This window comes from Meriones unguiculatus, chromosome 2 (assembly GCF_030254825.1).
Source record: "Meriones unguiculatus strain TT.TT164.6M chromosome 2, Bangor_MerUng_6.1, whole genome shotgun sequence".
Classification (NCBI taxonomy): domain Eukaryota; kingdom Metazoa; phylum Chordata; class Mammalia; order Rodentia; family Muridae; genus Meriones; species Meriones unguiculatus.
In genome coordinates, this window is record NC_083350.1 from 65,424,821 (window position 1) to 65,437,523 (window position 12,703).

The 12,703-nt window shown below is 37.9% G+C and overlaps 1 protein-coding gene across 1 annotated transcript in view; it reads left to right on the forward strand.

Moving 5' to 3' along the window:
• The window catches only part of Ccdc178 (coiled-coil domain containing 178), a 330,861-nt gene that overhangs the window by 236,969 nt on the left and 81,189 nt on the right, over positions 1 to 12,703 (forward strand). Inside the window, exon 17 of the mRNA XM_060378608.1 lies at positions 4,842 to 4,991. Within this exon, the coding sequence (XP_060234591.1) occupies positions 4,842 to 4,991 (150 nt within the window). The remainder of the gene's footprint in view (positions 1 to 4,841; positions 4,992 to 12,703) is intronic.

The following is a 12,703-nucleotide window of genomic DNA, read 5'->3' on the forward strand; positions in this document are numbered from 1 at the left end:
AGTTTGAATCAAATGTTTCTTTTATAATCTCCTTGATGTCTATTCCATTTAAAATTTTAAAACATTTTTAGTCAGTTGAGGCTTTCCCTAGGATAGGTGTTTCAACCGTGGTCTAGAATTCTGGAGTCTTGTAATACAAAAATCCATGATCTAGGTCTTGCCAGTGAATACGTCATTCCTAATCAAATCATAGGCTATAGAATGATGTAGATAAAATATCACAAGAAACGGAGTTTGAATAATCAAAAAGTTCATAGTGACTTACAGTAAAGAGCAGTTTTCCAGGGTCCCACGTTCTCCTTTCTCTTAGCATCCTACTTTATCTATGTCAACCAGCCATGTGTGTGCCAGATCACAAGGGAAACGCGGACTGAGAACAAAGGAGCTTAGCGATTTGTCTTCATTGTTGGTTGCCACCAGGTTTTGTGAAGACAGCACTGCAAAGTTTGTAAGAGTGCTGGCTCATAAAACGGCACGTTGCATATGAGAGTACATGTCTGGATCAAAGCCCAGACACTCCACATAGAAGCCGTGTGGTCTTGCATAAGATCTTGGTGCTTCTGTTGTTCTGGTTAATACAATCTTCAAAACTTCATGGGGTAATGGGGTCATTAATGTTGTTCATGGTTCTATGTCAAAAATTTGGACAGGAGGTAAGAACAATGGATTGTCATTGTTTCTCACTTCTAGACCATCAGCTGAAAAACATAGACACAGGTGTGGACCTATCTCTAGCTCTCTCATTCACTAACAATTGATGTCGAGTCTTTTCACTGACCCATTGACATGTGATCTCCCTCTGTGACCTAGATTCCTTACAACAAACATGGTAGTCACTGCAAGGCTGAACGTCACAAAAGAGAAGGTCAGCCAGAAGCTGTATGCTATCTATAAACTAGCTGAAAAGTCACAGCACTATTTCTACCATATTTGGCTGGCTGAATAAACCACAAATATATTGAACAGCCAAAGAAGAAACAAACAGACTTCACCTGTATATAGAATGACAAGATTTTTTTTAAGCATGTTTGACTGAAAATATTGCTGTGGCCATTTTCCAAAAACTACAAATTTCTCCATCTGGTATTTCATTATTTTGACTTTCCTTCTCTGTAAAGGGAGAATAATAACATCTCAGAGAGTTGCTCGAAGGGAGAATTGAAGACATGCTGCCTTGTTAGGGTACTTTATCATTCCAGGAGGCACTCCTGAAAGTTAGCTGCTGCACCGGGTTTCCTTCTTCCTGTCTGATTTCTTGTTTTCTTATTGTGTGATACATCTAGTGGGAATAAAATTTTAGAATGCTGGGTGGTATCTTTTCTCATTAAGATGACTGCTGAACTCTTATTTATTGTGTGAATTCATGATTTATTGCTCATGCTCAGCTAAATCCATCTTTGTGTGTAACTATTACCAGAAGAAATGAAATGCACTTTGTAGTTTGGTCCAGAAAGTGCACAGTACTCCTATTGGGATGTCCTATACCTACTTACCCTATAGGGAAGGAATGAAAAAGGAAATAGTGACAAAATTAAACTGAAAATGAAGACAAATTCCAATATGAAATCAGTTTAAAGAGTGAGGAAAACTCAGTGAGAAATGAAAAAGACTGTTTAGATAATTTGGAGTCTTGATCTGTCTTCTTTTTACAGGATTTCTATGGGTGGAGGAGAAAACCATTTTTATGTAGAAATACTTTGAGTATCACAGGCTTAGCATGTAACCTGCCCTCAATAAACTATATACAACTTAAAAGGTTTTGAAAACTCCAAAACTCTAAAGAACAGCATCTATAACCGAGCAAAACACATATCTCTAAAAAACATTCCAAATGTAAAGCCTTAATATGCATTATCCTCATGTACTGAATAGTTTCACTCGTTCATAGTACAGTATAAGATAGTTTAAGTGACTCTTACCATTATAATAGCTTGTTATTGTATCACAAAGATTGTCACATAAAAGTTTGCAAATAAAATATGTGGTTTTATTAAGGAAAATATATGCAACTTCTAAGTGATATTATACTCATTCTTCATTCATCTACTATGCATCCATTCATCTAATCATTCATTTGCTCATCCTTCCATTCCTCCTCTCATTCTTCACCTGTCTGCCCATTTAGTCATGTACCCATTCATTCATCAATTTATTCATCCATCAATCTGTCCATCTATACAATCATTTTCACCTATTTATCTATTCACTTGTCCATTCATCTATTTATCACACCTCTACTTACAGCAGCTATCCTGAGAAACATATCTTTGGGATGAACGAATTAATAGTCTCAGCACACAGGAAACTTACAAAGTAGCTTCTGATCAGCCCTTTATTAATGTATTTAATTTCCTAATAAAATACTAGGAGAAAAAGCTGTCATATCTCCTAATCATCAAAGATTAACAACTAATTTTAGATATTACATTATGCTAAATGTTTACTTATTAAATTATGGAAAGATTAGCAGGTATTCATGAGTCTCTTTATCAGAACACACTTCCAATGTTAATCATTTCAATCATTCTTCATAAAAAAATGAGAACCAAATAAATAACAATAAGTATAGTATTCAGAAATATGATCTTGGTTAAATTTAATATATATGTTAATCAAAAGTACAAAATACCTAGAATTCTACCGTCTAATTATATATTTGTGTAATCTGTTAATAAAACATTTTCACACAATATCACAAAATTCTTGAGGCATGCTATCAAGTCTGAGTAACTAAATAGAAAGTCCTGAATAAATAACAGAATGAGAAAATAAATGAATGAAAGAATGAATGAATTTCCTACCGTTGTGAGCCGGTGTTCATCCCACAGAGTCTCACAGCCGCGGCTGTCCTCTCACCCACACAAACGTGTGATTGTGCGCACCCATCTGAATACGCACATACGCAAAGTCATACAACTCTAAAGGTAATCTGGAAAATGATTTTTTTATGTTCAAAAGCATTCAGAAAAGCAGGTAAACAAACAGAAAACTCAAAATGATCCTTGTCATTTTTCAGATTTTCAATCCAACCAGCTGGGAGAGTTTAATGAATGATTAGGTATCAAAATTATGACAGCTACCACTTAAAAAGTAGCGCCACCAAATGAAATATTCACAAATATTGTCCTCTTAAGAAAATATAATTCTGTGTAAACTTAGGTAGGTCTATAAGATGCAACTTCCAAATATTTTTTTCATATATGAAATATTTTATTTTGGTAACATGAATAAACACTGTCATCATGCAGATATACAGAAGGGTATTTGCTAGAATTGATAATGAAAAGAACTACTTAAACTATCACATCACGGAGATGTTTATTACTACAGAATATTTGTTTTCAAGATAGTGTGTATTCTAATCTCTCTTTCTGTGCATTTATAGTAACACTCATCATCAAATACTTAATTGCAACTCAGTCACATGGTTTCTTTGGGTCTATAAATTAATTTTTCCAAAGATCCAAGTCCTCTGAACATGCTGATTGATAATTGAGCCCGGCACTTCCAAATATTTTGAATAATCACACCAGAATTAGGACAAGGGCATGTGAAATGGGTGTCAGTTCATCATTCTGGCTTCCTGGAGAACACCAGTGACACCGTGCTCATCACTCTAGATCAACAGGAAGATCAGGACTCCATGAGAAATATGTCTGCTGGCCTTAATAAATCTTTAGGTGTATAAATACAGAAATATTGGTACAGGCAATTTTCTGCTAAATTACATTTTCCTGTTCATATTCTCACACCACGTATGACTTCTAACAACAGAACCAAAGGCTCAATGGGAGAGCCTTTCACAGAGGAATGCTTTAATTACTTTACACTAGTTATTTTTATATCTAGTGGTTTAATCACCATGGTTAATCTTTTATTGGTCTCAAAACATTTTCAGCAATGTGAATTATGTATTAGACAAAGTGTTGCTAATTCAGAATAGATTCACACCAAAGGAATGATTAGATTAACAGGTTTGGCAATATTAAAGTCTGTCAGTAAATTACACAGTTTCTGAAGCACCTAAGGCAAAGTTCTTCTAATAATTTTTATTGCATTTTGTTTAATGTGTGTGTGTGTAAATGCCCATGACGTAGCGCATATGTGGAGGTCAGAGCACAACCACAAGTATGGTTTCTGTGGGGCCATCTATTTGCTTCTTGAGATAGGATCTCTCACTGGGGCTGGGTCTCCCTGCTCATTAGCCCAGACTCTAAGCCCTGACATCCTCCTGTGTCTGCCTCCGTAGTTCTGGGATTGTACCTGTTCACCACCAAGCCTGGCTTTTCACCTGGCTTCTGAGGGTGGGAACTGCATCCTGTGTGCAAGGCAAATACTCTACTAACCGAGCTATTAGCAATTCTCTTCTCTCCTGTTCTTGAATGTTCTCTCTGAGTGTTGACACCCAAATTCTACAGACAGAAATGTCTTCTACAGGTGAGAGCACAGAACCGTGAGACAGGAAAACCATGTGGGGAACAAGAAGGACCCTCCAGGGGTGCTGAGCAGAGTTTCCCAGGACAGCTTGGTCCTGTCCATAAAAGGATCAGACAAAAAGCTGGTGAACTCACACAAATTACACATCACTGATCAAAAATAAATAAACAAATAAAGCCAAATCTCTGCATCCAGAAGAAAATGTGCATAACCAGGGAGCTTCCTGGAATCAAAGCACACATTTTTTTACATTATTTTTTTTTACATTGTGCGTTAGTAATTTTTTTTTAGTATTTTTAAAATATTAAAGTTCAAACAAATTTGCACAATATTAATTTATATATGTATATATATATATATATATATGTATATTAACACAAACACATCTATTTTCTCTCTTCTAGAAACTCCAAGAAGAATCCCTGGAAGAAAACTTGCGCTTGGCCTCCGAGTATCAAGCCTTGCAGATGATGGTCTTACAGGAAAAAGACATTTACCTCAACGGATACGACAGACTGCTCTCACTCAATGATTCAGTTTGTGTGAAGAAAAAGGTATTGAATTTACTTTAAAAAATAATACTATATCTTAGGTGTAAAATGTGGTCACTGTGGGGTCTGAAATAAGAGACTGGTTATCTAGGCACAGTGGCACATGCCTGTAATCCCAGCGCTCTGGGAAGTAGAAGCAGAAGCAGGCAGGTCTGGTCTACAAAGTGAGTTCAGGCAGCCAAGGCTACACAGAGGAACCCTGCCTCCTGAAGAAAAAACCCACAAAATGGTATGGTTTCCCTTACTTAAGTTTTATTACATGCTTATGTAATATTGTACAGTTTTGTGGTATTTCATAATTAAATAATATAGATGCTAGGATTGAATCTTGGAAGATACTTAAAACACAAAATTCTTAGTTTTAATTCTTTTGCTAATATTTATTTGCATTTAGTTATTATGATCATAAATCCTAATTATTTTCTTACTTTGCTGAAGTACATATGGTATTATATATTTCTGGTTTTAATTCTAACTGTATATGATTTTGTATGATATGTCTCTAAATCTTCTTTTTTATATATATGCCACAAATTGTGGGTTTCACTTTCTTGTGCAGCATGAAGATGCTTTAGACTTTTGCAGCTGCAACTGACTCTCTCTCTCTCATTACTGAAAATGGTAGGAAATGCCACCCATATGTGTAAATACTTCTGTTGTGGTAAAAACAGAAAAGTAAACATACATGAATCAAAAGGAAGATTGCTAAAAATGGGGAGCTGTACTACAGGAGTGTTGCTTGGCATATAGTCTGCAGATACTTAGAAACAATATAAGATGGTTTCCCTTTGAACCCTTGGTCTCAGGATTCAATTTTCAAAAGTTAAAGTAATGGTTCTTATTTAACAACTTGCCCAGGCTTAAGAATCACAATTAATGAGTCTTTTTGCCTATTGGCATTACCCAATGCCAATGTGTGTTCTGTAAGTTGCAATTTAAAACTCCAGTTCTACGTGCAGCTGCAATAAAGAACGTTCGGGGCAGAAGGCTGGGGTTGAAGCTTCATCAGACAGTATTGAAAAGGTACCTTGTAAGTTATTTACTCTTTTGAATCTCAACTTTCTCATGTATAAATTAAATTTTACCTCACAAGATAATAGATTAGGAATAAAGTAAAAAAGAATCATGGTATATTTTTTCAAAAAGGAAGCTATGAGATATGATTATTGTATTCACCCCTGTGCTGCTTGTAAATGCTGTTGTTCCTCATAACATCCTCTCAGAATAGTGTTAAAGCTTCTGTATTTCCTGAAACAAAGAAGGGTGCTCTATAGAGAGACCTCTTTGGAAGATTCTTTGGGGCATGAGGCTCCTTAGGAAGATGCTCTTTAGAGGGAGGCTAGTTAGTTAGTTAGCTAGCTAGTTCAATTTATTCACTTTGAATCCCAGATGTAGCCCTCTCCCTCATCTCCTCCCAGTCTCACCCACCCTTCCTGTTCTCCCCCTATACCCCTCCCCTAGTCCACTGATAGGGGAGGTCCTCCCCCTACTATCTGATCCTAGATTATCAGGTCTCATCAAAACTGGCTGCATTGTCTTCTTCTGTGGCCTAGCAAGGCTAACCCCCAGAGGGGAGTGATCAAAGAGCTGACCACTGAGTCCATGTCAGAGACAGCACCTGCTCCCCTTATGAGGGAACCCACATGGAGACTGAGTTGCATATGGGCTACATCTGAGCAGGGGTTCTAGATACTTTCCACGCATGGTCCTTGGTTGGAAGCTGGAGATATTGCTCAAAGGTTAAGAGCACTGACTGTTTTTTGGAGGGAGGCTTTTTAAAAGGAGGCTCTTTAGAAGTATATGCAGTAAAAGGAGGTTGAAGGATATTTTGGGAAGACCTCTTTAGAATAATGGTCTTTCCAAGGACCTCTTTGGAAGGATGCTCTTTAGAAGGATTGAAGGATCTCTTTGGCAAGACATCTTCAGAAAGATGCTTTTTCGAGGGACCTCTTTAGAAGAACATCTTTAGAAGAATGGTTGAAGAACGTCTTTGGAAGGGCCTTTTTAGAAGGATTCTCTCTCTTTTGTAATTAAAAACAACAAAAGACTTTGTCATTTCTGCAATCAAATATAATTATGGTAATGTTATGAAGGGTTGTTCAGCATCAATAGTCAATCATGAGTAAAATACAGGGAAAAAAACAGTAAAACTTAGATAAGAAGTAAAACTTCTGCCAACACCTACTCCTATAACCTTCCTATGTCTTCCTACTCACTCTTGCTTTGATTTTACACCTTCTTTATTTTCCCCTTTTGTTTCTCTTTTAATTAAAAACAGAGTTTTCTCAAGTCCCAACCACAGTTTCACTTCCTTCTACTCCTCCCAGCTCCTTCCCACACTGCTCTCCCTCAGATGCACACCCTTTCACATTCCCCTTCATAAAAGGGCAAGCCTCAAGAAACAACAGCCAAACAGGATAAAACAAGATATAATACGGAACCAAAATCCCACAATTTGAGGCTGGACAAGTCAACCCAGCAGGAGGAAAAGAGTCCCAAGAACAAACAAAAGAGCAGAAATACACCTGTTCTCCCTATAAATGCAGAGGACCTGGCGCAGGCCCATTCAGGCCCCATGCTTGCTACTTCAGTCTCTGTGAACCCATGTGAGCTGATTCAGTGGGCGGTGTTCTCCTGGCATCCTCCATTCCCCCTGACTCCTAGTCTTACTTCCCCCTCTTCACGGGTGTGTTCTGATCTCTGAGGGGAGAGACCTGATGAAGACCTCTAATTTAGACTTTCTCCCTGTTTGTCTGGCTGTGGGTCTCTGCACCTGTTCCCATCTGCTGCCAGATGAAGCCTCTCAGAAAATGACTGGACAAGGCACTGATCTATGAGTATAGCCAAGTATCATTAGGAATCATTCATTGATTTTTTTTATTTTTATTTTTTGCTGGACATGTTCTATTCTATCCTAGGTCTCTGGGTTATCCAGTTCCTGGCTATCCAAGTAATAAAAGACATAGCCCCCTTCTCATCACCTGCCCCTCAAGTTAAACAAAACACTGGTTGGCCACTCACATAACTTCTGTCCCATCATTGATTGCCCCAGCACACCTTGCGGGCAAAACAGATTGTAGGTGAGGGGCTTTGTGGCTGAGTTGGTCTCCAGGTTTCTCTTTCTACAGCCTGAAGAGTACCTTTTCACACCACAGAGACTAGAATATAGGAGTGAAGGCTCCATGAAGGCATGAGTTCAACATCTCTAAGTTATGTAGATATTAACCTTGGCAACAGGCCTGTCAGTTGTCAGAGAACAGCCTTTTTTCCTAACATCAGCATGAGTTGGGATCTCAAAGGGACCCCCCACCCCGACTAACAACTCAGCCAAACGCAACCCAGTCCCACCACTGAGAGCCTTTCATGCCTACAAAAGATGGTCAGTTCAGCCTCTGTATTCTTCATCACTAGGAATCCTCACTAGGGTCATCGTCATAGATTCCAAGAAGTTTCCAAGGCACAAGTTTATACATCACAACTACTTAGTGCTCCCCAATTTCAACTGCCTTACCTTACACTCTCTCCCTCCACATCTTCTCCTAACTCACCTGATCCTTCTCACTCCCATCTCTGCTCACCCTCAGTCCACCTGCAAAGCTTATTCTATTTTTCCTTCCAAGTTGGATACATACCATATTCGTCTTTTGAGGTCTTGATTACCTCACTCAGAATGACATTTTCTAGTTACATCCTTTTGCCTGCAAATTTCATGATGTCATTTTTTTTAACAGTTGAGTGATACTCCATTGAAAAAATGTTCCACATTTTCTTTATCCACTCTTTTGTTGAGGACCATCTACATTGTTTCCAGTTTCTGGCTATTATGAATAAAGCTGCAATAAGCACAGTTGAGCAAGTGTCCTTGTCATAGGATGAGACAACCCTTTGGGTATATGCCTAAAAGAGGTATCGATGGATCTTGAGGTAGATTGATTCCCGATTTTATGAGTAAATACCATAGATTTCCATAGCGGCTGTATGACTTTGTACTGCCATTAGCAATAGACAGTGTTCCCCTTGTTCCACATTCTTGCCAACATGAGCTGTTACTAGTGGTTTTGATATTAGCCCTGCTGACAGGTATAAGATAGAATCTCAAGTTAGTTTTGATTTGCATTTCCCTGATGGCTAAGGATGTTGAATATTTAAGTGTTTCTCAGCCATTTGTTATTCCTCTATTGAAAATTCTCTGTTTAGGTCGATACCCCATTTTAATTGGATTAGTTGGTGTTTTTTTATATCTAAATTCTTGAATTCTTTATATATTTTGGATACTAGCCCTTTATTGAATATGGAGTTGGTAAAAATTTTTGCCTATTCTGTAGACAGTCCTTTGTCCAATTGATGGCACCCCTTGCTTTTCAGAAGCTTTTCAATTTCATGAGGTCCCATTTGTTAATTATTGATCTTAGATATGATATGGTCATATCTTAATGTTCTCAAAACATTATTCAAGTTTAGAAGTATCTCTCTATGTAGATAGAGTCATTTTCAATCTTTTCATGCATCTTTGCATTGATATTTAGTCAAATATATTGGATGTGTTGCTAGTCTCTGGAAAGAAGAAAACAATAGTTAATATTCTGTTTGTCTTTTCTTAATCAAGGGGTAAACGAAAAAGTATGGGCACTTAAACAGTGACAGGTGACAGTGATAACATTAGATTTATGTCATGTTAACACGGCTAGAGTAATTTGGGAAGAGGTCACTTTAACTGAAAAATGTCTCTACCAGATTGGCCTGTAGGCAAACCTGAGTTGCATCTTTTGATTAATGATTTATGTGAGATGGACCCGATCACTTTTGGCAGTGCCATTCCTGGGATGGTGGTCCTGGGTGCTATAAGAAAGTAGTCTGGCTACGAGTCTAAGCATCTGCTTGATACCCTGATGGGTAGAGTCTTTCAGAGGCCCTCTGTGGTAGGCTCCTGTCCTGTTCCTTTTTTTTTTTCTACTTCCAATGTTTATCCCATTTGCCTTTCTGAGTGAGAATCGAGCAACTTCCCTAGGGTCTTCCTTCTTGTTTAGCTTCTTTAGGTATACAGATTTTAGTATGTATATCACATATGTCTAATATCCACTTACAAGTGAGTATATACCATGTGTGTCTTTCTGCTTTTGGGTTTCCTCACTCAGAATGACCTTTTCTAGTTCCATCCATTCACCTGCAAATTTCATGTTTTTAATTCCCAAGTGGGTTCCCTAGTAAACAAAGCAGAAGATGTCTCTGACATGAACTCAGTGGCTGGCTCTTTGACTACCTCCCCTTAGGGGGAGCAGCCTTACCAGGCCACAGAGGAAGACTATAAAAGACAGTCCTGATAATACCTGATAGGCTAGGGCCAGACGGAAAGGGAGGAGGACCTCCCCTATCAGTGGACTGGAAGAGGGATATGGGAAGAGAAGAGGGAAGGAGAGTGGAATTGGGAGGAGATGAGGGAGGGGGCTACAGCTGGGATACAAAGTGAATAAATTGTAATAAATAAATTAATAAATGAATTAATTAACAAAAAACGAAAGTAGTCGGAGCAAGGCATGAGGACAAAGCCAGAAAGCAGTATTCATCCATGACCTCTGCTTCAGTTCCTGCCTCTAGGTTACTGCCTTGTTTGAGGTCTTGCCCTGATTCCCTGGGTGGTGAATCTTAACTCTAAAATGAAACGAACACTTCTCCCCATGTTGCTTTTGTTCAGATTGTTTTGTCACAGCAACAGAAACCCTAGACACTTAACACCATGTTTCCATAGTAAGAATGTCCTCTCCATCCCTTCGAATGAATGAAAGTGACTCTTGGTACAAGATAGAAGGAGCTGGACTTTGATTAGAACAGGCAGTCAGGGGCCACTGTGAGACATTGGCTTCCGCTTGTGATCCTTCAAACAGATCACTTTCAGCATATCTGTTTCAGGAAACTCTCAAGATTTATTTGTCCTTTCAGCCATTTTTCATTCCCATCCTTCAGCAATGGAGGTCATTAAGTGCAGGTTGCCCTTGTCAGTGTCATGTAGGATCAATCTGCTGCGATGGACAGAGAGGCCATATTGAAGCTGTTAATCTGTCAGTGAGAAATCGTATGTCATTAGCATCTAATGTGCCACTCATAGGAAGGAATCTGGCTGTCAGAAACAAGACAACCCTTTAATATTTTAGTCTATTTCTTTGATATCACAGCCTTTCCTGTGTATATGGAAGGAGTTTAGTGTTCTGCTCAGCCTAGTTTGGAGTACAGTAATGCAAAGGTTAACACTATGAATTTTGTGTAAACTTTTTCTGTTTGATGATAAATTTCCTTCGCTCAACCTGAATTGTTTTTGTCGTGATAAACAATTATATTTTAATATTTTTTATTCTCAAGGGATATTACTTTCCCTACAAAGATTTTATATTTTTATACTTCTTTGTATTTGTAGACCAAACGTAGCAAAGCCTGATGGAAGAGTAAATCAAATTAAAGATAATGTTCCCTTCCTTATCATAATTTTGCACAGAGACATTTCAAATGTTAGAACACTGCAGCATTGCTCTCGGTGGTGATATTATGTCTGTTTATTTGGATGTGTTTCTTGGTACCCCAGGGCTTTTCAAATTTTCACTGATGGGTCTTCCCCCTTTAACCCTCAGAAAGAGGCAAAGCAATTATGCAAAATTCTTATTTGCCCCATTCATGGATAACGATAGAATCAAACCCAATATGAAACTTCTCAGATGTCAAAATTAAAGCTAAAACTAAAAATAAATTAAGAAAAAATCTGAAAAGGGGGTTTCGCTGCCATGTGTATCAATGTATTTTCATCACTTTCTTAAGCAGATTTCGAGCACATTTTATATTTTCTCTTTAAAACTGAATTGATATTTCAAGGAAACTATAGGCCTTTGTTTCAAGTGACATCTGAAATTCTTAGCCCACAAAGAGAGTTAAGTTAAGCTGTCCTGCAAAATAGTGGTATAATCTGCTGGCTGAAAAAAAGATTGCTTCCCAAACTGGTTTTAAAAATATTTTTAATTCTTTCAGAAACCATTCATAAAGTTTAACCCCTTCCCATAGAAAACCCTAGTGTTTGTAAATGAAGAAAATAAAAACTAGCACTCTATGTAATTTAATGGTTATTTCTAGTAAACATTTTTCATATATTTGTGTGTATATGTGGATAGACTTATTCTTGTGTGTGCTTGTGTGTGTGTGTGTGTGTGTGTGTGTGTGTGTGTGTGTGTAGGGCAATGAACCTATGTACTACGAACATGAATTTAGCAAGTGTTATCTTTTTAATGCTCCACCATCCTAGATTCTTTCCTGTTCTTATTGTCAGTAGGTCCTCTGTAAGAAACAGGAATGGGGCTGTGACTTTCATGAGGTCACCAGTGTAGACGAGAATGGACTGAAATGCAACTTGAGTCTGTGTACCATCAACTTACTTCACCCTCGTGTAATAGCTTCTTTACTAATTCATAACAATGCCGTGTACATCTCATCATAAAACATAAGAAGCCACATAGGTCACATTCCTGTAATGTGCAGCTGAAATGAAAGGTTTGTTGATTACTAGTTGTCTCTATGATTTTGTCTGTTTGGTCTCCCCTTTTCAATGGCCACTTTTGGAACAGAGAGCAGCCTATTTCATTAGAAGTGATTTAACTTCCATAGAACTGGGAATCAGCTTCATAATTATGATTTTTAATCTTAGCAACTAGAAGCAGCCTTAAATAATTTCCCTTCCC